This window comes from Ambystoma mexicanum, chromosome 14, assembly GCF_040938575.1.
Source record: "Ambystoma mexicanum isolate Mex_15411 chromosome 14, UKY_AmexF1_1, whole genome shotgun sequence".
NCBI lineage: Eukaryota > Metazoa > Chordata > Amphibia > Caudata > Ambystomatidae > Ambystoma > Ambystoma mexicanum.
Genome location: NC_090940.1, coordinates 384,606,656 through 384,625,185, shown reverse-complemented (window position 1 = coordinate 384,625,185; position 18,530 = coordinate 384,606,656). Strand labels below are relative to the sequence as shown.

Genomic DNA, 18,530 nt, shown 5'->3' with positions numbered 1-18,530 from the left:
TTTTCTAAAAGGTCATAAATGGTCAGATTTATCATCACAAACAAAACCATGCACCCAGGGCCAGAATTGAGCTTTTGAACATACTTTCCACTGAAATGCCACCCCTTGCTTGCACCAAACACAAACGCACCTGTGGAGAGGAGGGGGAGGTGGGGCCCTGCTGCGACTGGCAAAGCAAACTGAATAGCTTTTCTTAAGTGGTCATTTAGGCTTTTAGCTCCCCCACTGGCTACTGGTGAAGATGAACATGTTGCCAAATTGATAATCTGCATGCCACAGATCAATGGAGTCTGATGGTAGTATACGCTTGTGCACATACACACACACACACACGCACTCTCTCTTTACGTTACAGCCTTTAGTTTACTTCTGGGCCAAAAGGTGTTCAGTAATCACGGACATGTTCCCCTTTGGTATGGCAGCAGGGAATACCCACAGAGATTATTACATTTTGCAGTGTGACTTATTATATGTAAATTCAATGATAGAACCAGGGAAATCCGTCATTGTCATATGTTTAGAAAACATTATCCATTATAAATATATAAACCCCAAAGCCTCCAACCCAAAGTCCCGGGAGGATTGCTCAGCGGCAACGTGCGTGCCTTGGAAGCAAGACGACACGAAGCAACACAGGTTCGATCCCTGGGTCCGCGCTTAGAAACCTCTGGGTGTTTAAGCATGTTATAAATACGCAACTAAGACAAAAACAATTACGCAACAAAATAAACAAAACCAATTTCTTTAACAGCGCCTCGATGCCCTGGGGCTGTGTGAGCGCTTTAAAAAAAAATGTAAATAAAAAAAAGTAAACCCCTTTCCTTCTTGGCACTGTATTTATTCTTCCTATTGCTAACATGTTGATTTTGTGTCAGGCACGTGTGGTTTATGGAATGGCATTAAAAACTGCTCAAACTGAAACTACTTGGCAGACGGCACATCCAACAGTGCAAGACCAAGACTGCGCAAAACTTGCTTAATGCAGCCTTTCCAAATCAGATTGAAAAGCACACTTAACGGTATGAACGGTATACCGGTATAAACAATGTGACGGTTATTATTGTTCAATTAAGTGGTTCACGGTATCTTTAACGGTATACCGTAATACCGTTACATCCCTAATCCCAGGTGTCTCTGGGCTGAACCACACCCAAAAGTCTAGACTGCACATGCAGTTCTGGGAACCAAAATATGTGGGGGCATCCATTTTGTCCCCATCAATGCACTAATCCCCAATGTTATCCTATGGGAATGAGTCTGGTGCCACAAGCGCCAAGTCTGACTCCAAGTGGGTCTTTGGAGGGATGGAGAGGCCCTTGAGGGCCATTGTAGGTGATTGTGGCCTGGCTCCAGCCTGACATCTTGGAGGGCTGGGGACATGAGGGGCAGGAATCATGACACGTCTGGGACCTGGGGCCTCAATACCTTTAGCTCTCTCTTCGTAAATATCTTCCTTCTCAAGCTCTTCGCTCATCCGCCTGCAACTCCCTCAGGGTCAGTCGCTTCCCCAAGCAACGAGTTGGTGGTAGATCTCTTTCTTCGGCTGGGGCCTCCTTCTGGAACAGCCTCGATGCCTCTCTGAAACTTGAGGAGAACCATCTCAGGTTCTGGAAGCACATCAAGACCTTCCTCTTTGCTTCTGCTTTCTCGCCTCCTCTCCCCTGCTGAACTTCTGGCTGAAACTGCACTGTTTGCCTGGCTATCCTCTGATCTCAGGCCCAGGTCCCCTCCCCGCCAGTTGCACACCTGCACGTCCCCCCCCTGGCAACCCTTGCACTCAGGGGCTGTTTCTGTATCCCTACAGCCCCCTACCAGCACTTGACACCCGATGTCTGCACTTACCCTTGCACTTGTCACCAGCTGACTGCACTTATTTATTGTTTTATTTATTTTACTGTTATCCTATGTATTGCAATGCCCTCTCCCGCTTTCCCCTCGTACTTTTTCCATTCCGCCCTCCCCTGCACTTGCACGATCTCTATGTCACCTGGCCTAGTAAGATCGTGGTCTTTGGCTTCCCTCTGTTCCCCCTCCGTTTCCTCATCGCGCCTTCAAACACTTGTACATAGGCGGATTATAAATGTCATATATCATGTGAAGAGCTAGACCGAATTTTCCATGTGTCTCAGCTGTATTCTATTGGAAGTGGTGATGTGTGGGTTTGGATGGGTGAAGTCGAGCAGTGTTTATTGTCGATGTATGAAGGTGGGTGGGCCGTGTCCAGGGCGGGATACAGCTATGGGCTGTTGTAATGGAGTGCTTGACATCCCAACGGATGTGAATGCAGAGAAGCAGCAGTGTGCTAAACAGGAAGCCAAATTCCTGAACCTTGTGGAAGGCCAAGCGCCAGTGTGGAAATGCCACACAGCAGCAAAACTCGATTATGAAACCCACACCCTGGGCTCCAAGGCAGAAAATGCAGCACAAAACACGAGCAAGACCCAATTATGAGACCCACACCCTGGACCCCAGGGCAAGAAAATGCAAACATAGGCGTGCAAAACAACAGTAATCCTGTGATTCAGAGAAGATGTCCCTTACCTAGAAGAAGCTGCTCAGGGTGCGGTATCAGGGTGGGCATGGGTGGGCAGGGCGAAGAGGAAAACAGGGATGGTAGGGGGCCAAAGTGAGCGCACATTGCATGAGTCCTTAGCCAGCTGGCGAGCAAGGCTGCCCAGAGAGATGTGTGTTCCTGGGTCAGCTGACCCAGGCAATGCACAAATCATGGGTCAGGGGGGCAGGAGGGATCGGGGAAGGCCTAAGGGAAGGGGTGGCAGGGCCAGGCAATGGACACCAAAGTGGTCAAGAGGCCCATGGCCAGTGTGGAGGGACAGGGTCCCTGCTAGAACTTACCATGCCAATTGTACTGGTGCAGTCCTTCCTGAGCCCCTCAGATGTGGCAAAGAAATTATACATAATATGTATGCTTATAACAGAATTGTAGCATTTAGATGTAGTGACCAGTCCAACAGAGCCAGAAGGGCTACCAAAGTCCAGGATAAATTTTAGTGAGACAGTCCGTAGGCCCTGAATAGCATATTACACGCCAAGAAGGCACAAAGAAGCAACACAGTGAAACAATGTATATCCTGTGCACGAGTGAAATATAAACATTTAAATATTACTAATAAACCAGGGAAAGTCTCTAAATATACAGGGTCTGGTGGGGCACTCCAGGAACTCGAGGAGGGTCCTAGAAAAAATGCCCCACTCCAGGTAAGAACCTTTCAGTGCACGATAGGAAACAAAAGGAAAGGCCAGGAAAGTCTCAGTTTCTTTCCACAGGTACCCACAAGAAAGCAATCAACCCCAGAGAACAGGATCCAGCAGCCCCAGGAGCAGAAAAGCAAAGCAGGATTCACCCCTCAATGTTAACCAATGGGGAAATGTGATAGACTGGGACCTGCAGAACCAGACAACCACAAAGCACAGGGATTCCTGAGAGGGAGTATCAGGAACGACCCACCAACCCAGATCCCAGAGGTACATACTTGCAGTGTTTACTTCCAGCAAGACGGTTTCCAGAAGGCAAACCCACCTGATAAGTAACAGCTTCTTTTTAAAGGGTGAAATGAAGGATCCAGTCACCCAGGGATTGGCACCCAAGGCCAACAAAGACCCCAATGGCCAAAAAGAAGAACAATCGTCCTTCACAGGAGTAAGAACCACCATCCAGAAGTGGAATCAAATGCGAAACTGGCTCCAGGAGGAGGAAGAAACCTGAACACGACAGAACATTGTGGCTTAGCAACCAAACATTATCAGCACATCAGCAAAAACAGCCATTGCCACAGGACAATGGTGATGGCCACCAGAGATGGCCCAGGCAAAGAAACACAGCAGGCTGTTTCCCTTTCAGGTGGCAGCAGCTTCCAAAATGAAGATGGAACACTCTTGCAGAAAATAGCAGTAAAATAGTCTAGTAAAAGGCCCCAGAATGTAAGACATGGCCCCAGCAGATGAAGACCATTAGCAAGACGGGGAAATCTCAGGAAGGACACTCAGCAGAAAAAATCCCAAAATTGAGCTATGCCCTCTAGCCAGTATGTATAGCCAGAAGAGGGCATAAATATGTAGTAATGCCAATGGGTAAAAATCTTTGAGCAGATGAGCACACCAGTTTACCTCCCACAAATTCAGCAGCACAGAGCTCAGGAACAGGGTTTACCCTATTTGTCTCTTCACTCACATGGGCTGGCTTCTGCCAACCCACCAATCCAATGGGATTAAAAACCATGGTATTGGTGGCCAGCTGATCAAGTTGGCCCCAAAAACTGCCAAAAAGCCAGACCCACCCCCACAGGAGATGTATTGACTTACCCATGGCAAGGAACTTGTCTAAACCAGTCCAAACCACTACAGAGCCTGCCATTTGGGCTCACATTGGCAGAACCTCCGTCTTAAAGTCTGCCTTGTGGTTTTCCTGAACAAAGGAAGCCGCTAGAACAAAAAGGAGGCCCCTAAAACAAAACTCCTGAGAGTAGGACTTTAAAAAACCATTAGTAAACCAATGGCAGCTATATATGGTAGATTGGGCTCCATATGCAGGACATTGGCTTGCATCCAGGGTGAAGCCAAAACGACAGTTGCCACAAGCCTACCCATGAACCCAATATAGGGTGATAAAATCAACCTAGGGTGAAAATGGGATGTCTAAGAGGCACCCCTAGAACCGGTCACCTTATGGGTGATCCAACACAATATAGCTTATGCATAGAAAAAAGGGATGTGTGTCAGGGGGTCTTCAGCAGCAGCCTCAGACCACCAAAATAAATTAGAAACCCCCAAAAATAAAGAAGGAAACAACAAAATGAGTAGGGGTCCCATAAAATGAGACTGCATAACCCAAAAAATTGAATTCTGCCCTAACAATGTCCCCACAACAATATTTAACAGTAAGTGAGGGTCAATGAAGGCACTCAAGGTCTAGACAAAGAAGGAGTTTCGCTGTGGCCTCTCTAGACTGCAGCAGCTCTTCCGGGCCAGGAGATGCATAACGACATCTTAAGAATGCATAGGAAGGGAAACAGCTGAGCCTGCTGATTTAAGGGAGGATAAAAGCTCAACAGTCCTTCCATGCTCTACAGGGGCAGACCGTCACAATATAGGATCTGATTTTGGCAATTAAGGCTTCAGGAAGAGATTCAGGCATCTTTATTGTTATTGTCAGCTGCTTCAGATAAGGTTCCAATGCTCGACTTAAAAATGGCTCAAAGTCCTGCATGAGCATACACAAAGGATGAGGCTGGTGGCTAGCTCATCCCACCTATCACAGACCTTGCAGAATCCAAAGATTTGGCAACCATCAAATTCTGGCCATCTAAACTCCATTTGTTATATCACCCAGGGTGAATTAGGGTGTCAGACCCGGTGTGTAAGGCTCTCTTGGGCAGGAGAAATTGTCAGTGAGATGTTACAGGTCAAATCTGTAAATCGACTCAAGTAGCGGGACCCGTCAACCTTGCAAGAATCATTTGAGTTAACTTGATCCAATTCATCGGAATCGTACCAAAATGTCGCCCTCAAAATTACGACAGCCAAAAATGCCTACTTATAAATGTGGGGGGTATAGAATATAATATTAATAAAGAGGGCTGGGGGGGGGTCTCCCCCCTTCATGTATATGTGGTGTAAAGGAGTTTAAAAAAAGAAAGTCGGCATTTTCAGCCATCGCAATAATCACATAGATCCAATTCATCTGATAGAAAGAAACCAATGGTACACAGATGGACTTCTGCAGGTAGGATAGCTCAGGGGTAACCCGTTTGTCTTGGAAGCAAGACAACACAGAGCAACAGAGGTTTGTTTCCCGGTCCTGCGTTTGGAGACAATTAGCGTGATACAACAGATTAATTAATTCAATGGTGCCAGGGAAATGTGACCAAGATACCAGACATGCAGCATATCAACAGTACATTAGAGTGCAATTATATTCCTAGAAATACAACACAGAACAAAACTAGGTCATGTTTTTGTCAAAACAATGTATTCTTAAGGCATATATCATCTGGCCAGTGCACACATACAAAACACCAACACACACGCAAAGACCACAACCATTAGCTGTAAACTGCACATTTGCAAAAATACTAAAATAAGTCCACACGATCACACAGACAAAACAGCCCTGGAATGCTATATTCCAGGACTAGGCAAGTTATAACAATGAAAACAACAAAGTCATTCTAACTACTGAAATACCTCAGCCATAGTGTTTTGTATGGGGGTGCCAGTCAGAAGCAGTCTATTTCGGCACTGGAATTGTAACAAAATCTTCCATCGGACACTGAAAATGGAAAATTATGAAAATCATTGGGTGGAGATACTCTGAACAAGCAAATTAGTGTAACTGTAAGGAAAAGTTACTCACTTGTAATTCCAGTTCTCCGTCATAGGTAGCTTCATTAAATAAAATCCATAGCTCTTCCTATTTGGGTAATTTCTGAATACTTTCTACCAATCTCTGGACTCCAACTCCCCCACTGTGCTCATCCTTCTTGCTCTCTCTTCTGCATTTGACACAGTGAATCATTCCATCCTCATAATAAGGCTCCATGACACCCATGGCATCTTGGAGCCAGCAATGGACTGGCTTACCTCCTTCCTAACTGACCGTTCCTCCAAAACCATTCTGGGCCCTTTCTCCACCCCTTCCTCCGCTACCGGTCGCGTCCCCCAGGACTCCATTCTTTCGGCTTGGCTTTTTAACATATACCTTTCTCTGCTGGCATGACTCATTTCCTCCTTCTGCCCCAAATTTCAGTGCTATGCTGACGATACACAACTTTTCTTCAAAGTTCCCACTGATGCCCTTGCACCCTCCTTCATCCCCGACTGCCTCTCTGCAATCCAGACCTGGTGCACTTCCAATAACCTCTGCCTCAATGCCAGCAAAACAGAGATTCTCCCTATTGGGTCCCCTGCACCATGCTTCTTCCCAGCACTCTGGCCTTCCTCCATGCCCTCCCGACCCCTCCACTGTATCAAGGAATCTTTGAGTCATCTTCCACCCCTCCCTTTCCTTCATCCCTCAAATTCAGGACATTGTTAAGAAGTCCCACTTTCAGCTCTTCCTTCTCAAAGGGACTCTAACCCTTCCTCACCTTCCCCCAGAGACTCAATGTTACCCGTGCTCTGGTTCTCTCCAGGCTAGACTATTGCAATAGCCTCTTCCTTTATCTCCCTTCCTCCACCCTGCGACCCCCCCCAGCTAACCCAGAATAAGGCAGCAAGACTTATCCTTGGCCTCAAGCCCAGGCACTGCATCTCTCCTACCCTACAAAGCCTTCACTGGCTCCCGGTCTAAGCACAGATTAAATTCAAATCCCTCTGCATCATACACAAGGCTATCTGGGGCCGTGGACCACTCCATCTTCAAGGCTTCCTGACAAAAATACTCTTCTTCCAGACTCCTCCGTTCCTCTGGCACAACTCCCTGCATGTTACGCGCTTTACTAAACCGAGAGCTGCTTGGCGATCACTTTCTTCGGCTGGCTGCCTCCTCTGGAACAGCCTCCCTCTCCATTTTGAGCAAGACCTCCTTAAGTTCTGAAAAAGCCTCAAGACCCTTCTCTTTACCTCTTCCTTCTCCTCCTCTTTCCCCTGCTAATCTTACAGCAGTGTGACTGATGTGCAGGGCCCATGTGTCCTGGGTGGTTGCACTTACGTTCTTCTCCTCTTAGCACTTAACCTGAGCACTTCTACATGAGCATCATAGCACCTTATCCCTCAACCTTCGCCACTCTGCACTTGCACGTTCTGAACACTCACAAGACATAGTAGGTTAATCTCCCCTTCCCTTCATTCTCATTACTTGTTTGCACTATTAATGCAATTATTTATCCTGCTGTAATCCATTTCTACCTTCCTCTTTCCCCACCCTGTCTGCCCTGAGGGTGCTTTGAAACAGCTTTGCTAATTGTATAAGTGCCTTATAAGCTACCAATAAATAAATAAATATAAACAGAAAACGGTTTCTAATTCTATGAGAATACACAGGGATTATTAGCACCCCCCCCCCGTCCTCACCCAGTTTCTTTACTTTGAACGTTCAGCAGCAAATGCAACAAAGACTACAAAACCCAGCAACCCCAGGAATTTCTGTAGTTGGAACAGGACAAGGCACACTATTTCCAAACCCTATAAGGCCACCCCACAACCGTATGTCCAATTATTTGTTCGTCCTCTTTAGTTGCTGCTGTTTCAGTAGATAAGTAACAATGTTTGGATTGACATTATTGAATATTTTTCATGTGTTTATTAAATACTTCTTGCTTACATTCTTTGCTTTATTATCTGGCTTTCTGTACTTACTGGGCTCTTTGCTCAAATACTGATCCTTTTGCTTTCAGGCACTGATGCATTTGTTATTTTACACAGGCAACTTGTGCGCATGTTTCAGTCCCATCTGGTACTTGCGGCTTTTCCCTTCATGCCGTCCAACCCCTCACCCCCGCCCTTCCTCCTCCATGACCCATATTTTGTGGACAGGAGGCCGTCCTAGTTGGCTTCAGGAGATTGCCTGGCTGACCGGACATGATTGGTCGAGGAGCAGTCCCGCAATCACATGGCCTATCTACGGGAAGCCTCCGCATAGATGCGCAGATATGACATGCGCTCTTCCCCGCAGCATTAGGACAGTAGGCGTTTTGCGTTATTTTTTCAGTTGTTTCTCAAATGTGCTCTTTAGTCAACTTTATTTTGTCCTTGAGACGGCATAAGTACCCAGGCACAGAGTTTCTGACAAGAAAGTGACTGATAGATCGTGGCGGCCAGCAGAGCTGCATAGTTGGTGTGATATTGTGATGGGACCTGGGTGTTATCAGGCCCTGCACCATGAAATCTGGCAAACACACATGTAGCTGGTATCAGGGACGCACTGTCCCGTTGGTGGGCTTTCGCCCTTCTTTATTGGCTCATTACATGCACAGCATGGCGCTACTCGTCATGCCGTCAACTAGCACCACATGACTGTCATATTCCTCCCCAAATTGGATATTAACATAAATCCAGGACAATAACTCAAATCAACTTTTCCCTGTCTTATGATTGTCCAGCACAAACCGTCTGAGCCAGGTGCATGGTGCTGGTTGCCTTCGGATGGAGTAGCAAACGTGGCCATTCTGGCTCGACCAGAGTTGGTTCGCCCTGCTCGTGACTGTTCCTGAGTCCTCATGCCACATGGTTGTGGACTTTATGAAAATGGGAGGAGTTTTGGGTCACCTTTTCGCTTCCTTGTGACGCTATCACCATGCTGTGGTTCTTCTCCACGATCATCCCCGGTTGTGATTCATACGTGCGGGCTAATTTCTTAGGTGCCCTATTCTTCACCAGCACTATGTCCCCTACCTGGAGGGTGCTTGGGGTGGTTTGCACTGCTTGGCTCTCATTCCAGTTGTGCGCTCAGTGGTGTTGTCCGACTATCTCGGTGTCCACCAGTGGCAGACTTCAGGTATGGTGAAGAGGGAGCACTACTTGGATCAGGAGTCTGAAAATGAGCGCAGCTGGGCTGAACTGCGTCGATGAGTGTGGGGTCTGGCAGTATTAGCCGAGGAAGCAATATAGCTCTGGAAGCCACAGTTTGTGATCGTCTTTGGCAAATAGCACCACTTTGTTGATTGACACCATAAATCTTTCTGCATCTCCATTGGCTTGTGGCCAGTATGGCTTTATTCGGAGGTGACAGATTCCTAGGTTATCAAAGAGTTGCAGTTCGTGACTCTTAAAAGGAGGTCCGTTATCGCTCCTGATGAAAGAGGGAATGCCACTAATGGTAAACATTTTCTCTAGGGCCGTAGTCACTGATGTTGCATCGGTAGAGATTATTGGCTCAATTTTGGGCTATCGGGTGAATTCATCCACCACCACTAGGCAATATGTCTCATTGGCAATGGTGCAGAAGTCAATACTGACTGCACCCCTCCTCTGTTGGCTATGGGGAGGGCTGGCAATCGGTTCCAGGGGGCCCAGGCGATGGGAGGCTGGACACGACACGCACGTCTCCACCAGTGCTGTTACTTTCCGTTGGATTTGTGGCTTCCAAAGCATTGAATTCAGGAAGACTTGTGTTTGGACTACCCCTTGGTGTCCTTCATGGACCAGGCTTAACGTCCATTCATCCGAGCTCATCACAATAATGATCCGAGCTGTCAACCCCAGCTCGGTATTGTACATCAAATTGCTGTAGTTGTACCATCCAGCACTTGATCCGCACCAGTGGCTTCTGGTCTGGGAAGACTTTGAATGGGTTGCCGATGATATACACGTGGAAATGCCTGCACCCCCAGAGGATGGCTAACGCTTCTTTCTCGATATGTGCATAATTCTTTTCAGTGGGGGTCAACACCCTGCTTGCAAACCCTATAGAGTGTATCGTTCACTCTCCATCTTTTTGTGTCAGGACAGTGCCCAGTCTTACGGGGTTGGCGTCAGTAGTTCTGTTTCTCGGGTGATGCAAAAGAAAGCCATGGTCGTGTCTCCTAGCAGGGAGTCTTGGATACTTTAGAAAGCGTCTTCATGTGATTCTCCCCACTCCCAAGTGACATTTGGTTTGGTCAGTTCTCGCAGTGGTGTTGTGGTAGTGGCCAGGTCGGGAATGAACCTCCCGCAATAGGTGGCCTTCTTAAGAAAATTGAACTTCCATTGCATTAGTTGGTGCTTTGGTGGTTTTGATGTCAGCCACCTTACTTGGGTCTGGAGACATGCCTTTTTCGTTGAGCATATACCTGAAAAAGCGTAGCATCTTCTTCCCAAGCTTATGCTTTTCTAAGTGTAGTGTTAGGCCGGAGTCTTGTAGGCGTTCGCGAGGCGGGAGTCACGATTCTTGTTTGTTTTCCCGCAAAACAGATTGTCATTGCTGCCATTTTTCATTCCGGGGAGGTCTTGCAGGAATTTCCTAATATGTTGGAACACCTCAGCTGCGGAGGAAAGCCCAAAGTTAAGACCCCTATATCTCTGCAGTCCGTGGTGTGAGAAGGCCATAATGAACCTTGATTGTTTGGGTAGTTTAATCAGATGGTATCCAGAGTGCAAATCTGGTTTGCTTAAAGTGGTTGCCCTGGGAGGTCCATGATAAATTAATCTTCGGTAGTGGCGATACGTCTCTCTTCTGATGGCTACGTTCGGCAGCCGCATGTCTATGCATATCCGGGCTGCTTGGGCTTTGCAGTTACCACCAGAGTTGACACCCACAGTGTCGGGCCGGTGGTTTTCTCTACGATATTCAGGTCTTCGAGTTTCTAGAGTACAGCTTCCAGTGCAGCCCTCATGTGAAAGGGGAACCTTCAGTGTCTGTCGGCTTTCGGTTCGACCGTGGGATCTATATGCAGTTTGACTGTGTGGTTTTTCAAACACCCGATGCCCTGGAACTGCTTAGCATGTTTTTCTAAAAGGTGTTTGATTCCTCTGGTGCGTACCACAAAAGTAAACTTGATCAATTTCAGTTTTTTGGCAGTGTTACAGCTGAGGAGCATCTAAATGCCTGCTGTAAGAAAGGCACGATATCAACAGTAAGACAGACAAGTGACCACAGTTTAAGGACGTTTATTGAACTTAAGAAGGGTTTGAAAAACACCCATCTAATCCTAAAACAATAGATGGGAGCAAGCTACGACTATTAAATAATGCAGTCTTAGTGGTGGTCTTGTCAAAATAAAAAGGGCCTATACTAATAAACCCATTGCCAATCCGTACCTCTAAAAACAGTGTGGGAAACAATGTTATGAAAAATAAATTACTATTTACTCACTGTAATGACTAATGTACTCGTAGTCCATAGTCCCCTTTCCTACATACTGTATGGTGTCCCTCGTGAAGGACGGGAGACTGAACCTTTTTCACCAGAAAAAACATCTTCCCCTTTAAATTTAGAGGCGCGCGGGGAAGCGGCCCTGGGAGCATGCGCTCGCCTGACTCCGCCCACCGGCGCCACACCTCAGTCTCCATTGACGCTTTGACAATATTCAGAATTGCTTAGGGACACCAGCATAATTAGGTGGGCGGGCTACTGGAGGGCTGTGTGTGTTTGCAGGCAGAATGTGGGCTGAGTCAGTCTGACCCTAATACACATCCTGGTTTCTGTGTGTCTGAGTGGTATGCATGAGTGTTCCTGCCAGTGGTCCTGAATGGACCACTGTGGGGTGTGTGTGTGCGTGTGTGTGTGGCCTAGTTCTGCCATTGGCTAGTGGGAGTTTCAACTCCTACCTGGCTTTTGGGATCAGAAGAGGGGTCCTGCATGCATTTCGAGGAGATCCTGGAAGAACCTGAAGGAGCCAATAATCTGTCCAGCTGAGAAGACGCGCAAAGAAACCTGTAACCTGTCTGAAGGAGGCCTGGCAACCAACTTTTGCTGCAGTCCTGGTGGAGCCCTGTCTGTCTCGTGATCTCCAGTAGGCTTGCGAAGGTGCTACGACCTCAGGAGTGGAGGGACCATCCATTCCCGGAGCCTACTCGGTGCCCAGCACAAAAACCACCTTCGGAAGTCCCCGGGAATCGTCCTGCATCCTGTGGCTGACCAGCTTCGTTTTTGGGCTACCGGGTTATCTTCGTTGAAAGAGGAGAAGAGGCCTTCTTTTGAATTCCTGTAAGCCCCTATGGCTGCCAGGTAGGTGCAGCATGTGTCCACCTGTATGCCGGAGTGTGCGAGGCGTGCTGAGAAAGAGAGCATGTCGTCCAAGGTGCACCTAAGAGGGTCAATCCGCGTAGAGTCGGCCCGATTATAGAATCTAGACCATTTACTCCTATATTGGCTCCGAGTAGCCTTGCTTCTAGTGCCTTGGATGATCTCTAAGTTAGCTTGAGAGAGGTTCAAGTGTTTCAACGTGACTTGCGCCGGAACCACACTCCAAGGGCTAGCTTGTGAAGAGCGGGGTGGAGAACCCTGCCCCCCTGCTGGGCCAGGAGAGGAGCCAGGCCCAGCGGGAGGTGAATGGGCAGCCTGTCCGACAGGCTGTGTAGCTCAGAGAACCACGGTCTCGCCGGCCACCATTGAATGATGCTGAGGTGACAAGATTCCTTTATCTTGCAGATCACCCTGTGGACCAGGGGTATGGACGGGAAGGAGTATGCCGTCATGTCGTTCCACTGTATCTGGAATGCGTCACCCAGGGAGCCAGAGCCCTGCCCGTGCCAGGAGGCTAACTGCTGGCATTTCCTGTTGTCCCGGGAGGCAAACAGATCCACTTGGGGATGCCCCCACCTGAGAAAGATCTCCTTCAGAACCGGGTTGTTAAATTGCCACTTGTAATTGTCCGCCCCTAGTCTGTTGAGCCTGTCCGCCTCCAGGTTGGACTCCCCCGGGAGGTGGACTGCGGTGAGGTAGATGTTGCTTCCAGTGCCCACGCCCACATGCTGACGGCTAGATTGCACAGTGGAGGGGATCTGGTACCCCACCCCCTGCTTGTTGACATAGTACATGCTGGTGGAGTTGTCCGTCTCAATAAAATGAGAGGGAGAAAGGCCTTGAGAGCCAGCCATATGGCTTTCAAGTCCAGACAATTGATGTGGGACTCCTGCTGAGTCCAGACACCATGGACGCTGTGGCTCTACAGAGTGGCTCCACAGCCTTCTAGGGAGGAGTCCGTAGTAACTGTGACCTGAGGGGCCGTCTGCCGGAAGGGCGTGCCCTGCTGCAGGTTGAAGTCCGTGGACCACCAGATGAGGTCCGGTAGGAGAAAGGGAGGACTGTCGACTGGCTCAGCTTTGGAGCCCTCCTACTGATTCCAAGAGGCTGCGAACTGCAGCTGTAATCTCATCTTGGGCCTTGTGTGGAGTACAGACAAGAAGACTGCCGCCATTATACCCAACAGATGTTGGTACAACCAGGCCGAGGTCATAGCCCTGCAGAGGAAGTCAGAGGTGACTTTGATGGCCGCTATCTTGCCCTCCGAGGTAGAGACTCTCAGACCTCGTGTCCCAGATGAGGCCCAAGAAGGCCAGGATCTGCGTGGGCTGCAGCTGAGACTTCTTGAGATTAATAGTGAGCCCTAGGTCGTGGATTGTATTCATCAGTGCGTAGGAGGTATGGTGTACCGACTATGGGAATGTAGCCCGGACGAGCCAGTTGTCTAGGTATGGGTAGACATGGTGGCCCTGGGCTGCGAGGAGGACTGCCACAGCATTCATCAACCTGGTAAAAATCCTGGGGGCTGAGTTGAGGCCAAAGGGTAGTACCTTGTATTGGAAATGGCAGGCCATGATCCTGAACCGTAGTAAGGAACGATGCGGCTGCCAAATTTGGGTTCTGCAGGAAAGCATCCTTCAGACCCAGGGAGCACATCCAGTCTCCCCTGTCCAATGTTTCGGCAATAAGTGCTGGCGTAACCATCTTGAATTTTTGCAGAGGAAGGTAGAGGTTGAGGGTGGAAAGGTCCAAGACAACTCTCAGGCTGCCATCCTGGCTCTTCTGTATGGTGAAAATCCTGGAATAAAAGCCCAAGCCTCGCTGGGAGGATGGGACTTCTTCCACAGCCTGGCTCTCAACGAGTGACCAGATATTTGCCAACAGAGTTGCTGTCCTAATCTGTGGGAGAGGAGGTTAGGAAGGAGGAGATAAGGTACCGGTAGGCGGCACCCCGTGGAGACTACGGAGAGGATCCAGGGGTCCAAAAAGTTCTGGTGCCAAAAATGCACGTGAGAGGCAAGCCTGCCGCCCCACTGGAGATATGTGGATCTGAAGGGGCGTGTCATGCCTGCTTTCCTTCTGAGGCTGTTGCGGAGGAGGGGGTTTGGAAAAAGCCGTTGCCCCCCCTTTTGTAGTTTCCTCCGGTGCCGACTCCGAGAATGGTCAGGTTGCCTGGACCTTCGTTCTTGTTAGCCCCGGAACCCGCCAAAGGCCTGCCCCTTGTCGGAGCGTTGCTGTGACTGGGAGTAGGCCTTGGGAGTGGCCTTCGTAAGAATTGATAAAGACTTCGCTGTTTGCAAGCAGTTCTTCTTTTTATCTAATTCTTCATCCCTGGAGGAGTGGAAGAGGTCACTACCCTTGAATGGAAGGTCCAATATGCGCTCCTGGACGTCAGGGTTAAACTTAGTAGCCCGGAGCCAGGCAGTTCTCCTCATGTCCGTGGTGATGCAGATGGCCCGGCAAGAGGTATCGATGTGGGCTACAGTGGACTCCATGATGTTCTGTGCTACCAGCCTGGCTTCTCCTAGGCCCGCCTTGAAGCGTGCTTGGCTCTGCGCTCGAAGTTCTGGGAGGAAGTCCACAATATCCCGCCAGAGTCTATGGTTAACGGCTGCCAGCATGGCATCCGCGTTGGCTTGACGCAGCTTCAAGGAGGCGTTGGGAGTACAGCTTCTTCCTGTACGCCTCCAAGATCATCTCCTCCTTGCCTAGCAGCTCGAGGACGAGGCGGCTGAGGACGAATGAGGCTTAGAGTAAAGTGACGCAGCAGCGATCACAGAAGAGTGCGGTTGAGGATGTTCCAAAAGCAAGAATGTATCCCCCTCCATCTGCCTATACTTGGCATCGAGGCCCCGATTAACAGGTTGGGTCGAGTGCGGCTTGAGCCACCCATTCTTCGCCAGGGTCACAACATCTTTCTGCATCGGGATCCCCGTTTTGGTAAGGGGTCTTAGGGTGAGGACTTCTGCCAAGACCCCCTCCTCGGGCTGCTCTACCTCAGGCTGAGGAAGGCCCAAATATTCTGCCAAACCTGCAAGGCATTCGTGGAAGGCCCTGGCTGATGATGGCGTGTCGGGGTCCTCCTCCTCGTCAGTGTCCACCAGAGTGCTCATAGGGCCAGAACAAGTGGAGGTGTGCTGGGAGCAGAGGCTGTGGTGTGGATACTGGAGCCTGTGGCTGCTAAGCGGGCTGTGGAGCCACCTGTACTGTTGGAGGCAGGGAAGCCGGAATCGGAGAAGCCGGCTGTGGCAGCGGTGGCTGCGCTGGGGCAGCGGTGGCTGTACTGGGGCCTGTGGCACAAGAGCCACAGGAGGAATGACTATGGATGCCGGTGGGGTGACCTGGGGGAGCATGTCCCTGATGGTATCCAGCAGGATGGCCCCCATCTGGAGAGTTCGCAATCAGCCCTAGGAACCTTTTGAAGAACCTGTCTTCTTAGGCTTTAGAGGTGGCAGGCAATATTGACGGAGTGGCTATGGACAACTGAGGCCGGGGCACACTCTGCCTGGGGTGCAAGGGAAAACTGCCCTGCGCTGCTGATGGATAAACTGTAGGCCACCCACCTTGTGACTCTTTCCTCCACCTGCTCAGCAAGAGGAGGTATCGGTCAAGCGGCCATCTTGACTGGCGCAGCAGCCATTTTGTCGAGCTGCATGCCACGTGCCGAAGTCGTGGTGCCTGGCTCGCTGGAACCAGCCCCGTCCAAGACACTTGGTGTTGGAACGAAAGGCCTATTCCGTATCTCAGGCCGTGACCTGGAAGGTGTATTGCCCTTGGCAGAGCTGCCGGTAGTGCTGCGTGAAGGCACCCCTTCAGACATGATGCCAGTACTAGGGCATTGCCCCTCAAGGGTAACCCCGGTAAAAGAACCTTGCAGTCCCTCAGCACTGACCCCGGAAGGATCCGGAGACCCCTCGGCCATGAGGCCGATAGCTGGACTAGCCTCGGACGTGTGCTGGTGCTAGAAGCCAAGGGGTCCCTCCCGGTTGAGACCTTCCTTGGGAAGGAGTCACCTTTGTGAGGTGCGATGGTGAATAGAAGCCTTTCCTTCGGCCTCGAGCGATGCTTGACAAAGTCCTTTAGGTCCTCCGGAGGTGACTTCTGGAAGAGCTCCCTCCACCTAGCTAGCCTGTTCTTCAGTGCCCGTGGAGTCAGTGTGTTGCACGAGGAACAACCCCCCCCCAGCTGTGGTCGGGGCCAAGGCAGCGCAGGCAAAGGGCATGGAGGTCGGATGTAGGGAAGAGCCCCTCACAGGCTGGACACCCGCTGAAGTCGACATGCGCCGGGGAGGAGCGTGGCATTGGAGAACCAAGTATTTAATTGAAAAGAAAAAGACATAAGAATATCAGGGGAAGAGTGTGTGGTATGACACGGCCGAAGACAAACCCAGGAGCGCTGGTGAATTTGGCCCGTTCCCGTCGACACAGAAAAGGGCACGGGGGAGGGGTGCCGGTGGGCGGAGTAAGGCGAGTGCATGCTCCCATGGCCGCGCTCCAACGCGCCTCTAAATTTAAAGGGAAGAAGAGTTTTCTGGTGAAAAATGTTCCCTCTCCTGTCCCTCGCGAGGGACGCCCATACAGTATGGAGAAAAGGGGACGGGACGTAAGAGTAAGAAGTGTTCACAAAATGATATGTCAGGATGTTCAGGCCGTTGGCCTCCCTTCCCCACGTTTTCAGCACGGGACAACGCGGTACGCTCAAGCTTAGCGTAGCCTCTGGCTATTCTAGCACGAGGGTGCAGTTCAAACATTAGCATCAGGGCCTTCCGTGTCCTAGTCTCTTTGCCTATCAAAGTCTCTTGATCCTCTCCAATTCTAGCTTCACCTTGCACATCCAAGAGCCCACGCATTCTAAAGGCAGGACCCTCGATTGGCTAGCCAGCTCCAATTGTAATATCAATGTCTCGGACATTACCCCTTGCCTTTGGTCAGACCACCACATTATCTCCTTCAATATTGAAGCCGCCCCCGTACCACGACCGTGATAGCACCTGCTCTCCCAACCAGAAGCAAAAAGGACATAACCAAGGAGAAACTTCTCCCTCTGCTACTCCCTACGCTCAAAGCGGCCACTGACTCCTGTAATGACCCTACTACCTTAGCTGACATCTATAACTGCAGCATGCTGACAGCTATAGACTCTATGGCCCCCATCAAATTGAGGAAGGCCAAACCACGGGCACACCTGAACTCTTGGTTCACCCCACAGCTAAGAGTACTCCGCAAAACCAAACGCTGTGCCGAAAACCAGTGGAAAAGCCACCCCTCTGACGCGCACAAAGATGGCTTCTTCCTGGCATCGCTCACCTACAAAGCAGCCATTATAGAGGCGAAAAAAGAATCCCTTAATAATTGCATCTTGCATGCTGACTCCAACTCTAAGCAGCTATTTAAGATCCTAAAAGAGCTTGAAACCCGTGTTACCCACCCCCCCCCCCCGACACCTGCATTAAAGACAGCAAATGGTGTGCTAACATTCAGGCAGCGCTACTGAATAAAATCTCCATGCTTCAATCTAAAATCACAGCCAAACAAGAGAGCTTGAAACTGGACAATCGCCCTCCTATCCCAGCAGAGGCACCCCCCAACCTACCAAACTGCAAACAATTTGCCTTCTCACCGCTCACCACTGCGGAGGTAGAAAACAATATCCTGAGGATCAAACCGTCCAACTGCCAGGGCGATCCCTGCCCTGCTCCAATTATTAAGGAATCTGCCCACGATCTGGCCCCCATTTATCACATCCTTTATTAACGCTTCCTTTAAAACAGGAACTGTCCCTGACAACCTTAAGGATGCATGGGTGATCCCCTTGCTCAAAAAACCCTCCCTCGACCCAAATATACCTACTAACTACTGACCCATCACTACTGTCCCATTTCTGTTATATATTTTAGACCGTGCAGCATACT

At 49.7% G+C, this 18,530-nt stretch overlaps 1 protein-coding gene across 1 annotated transcript in view; it reads right to left on the bottom strand.

The window, feature by feature from the left end:
- INO80 (INO80 complex ATPase subunit) overlaps nucleotides 1-18,530 on the bottom strand; it is a 1,945,052-nt gene that overhangs the window by 1,025,341 nt on the left and 901,181 nt on the right. The window contains exon 17 of the mRNA XM_069637507.1: nucleotides 6,202-6,286. Within this exon, the coding sequence (XP_069493608.1) occupies nucleotides 6,202-6,286 (85 nt within the window). The remainder of the gene's footprint in view (nucleotides 1-6,201; nucleotides 6,287-18,530) is intronic.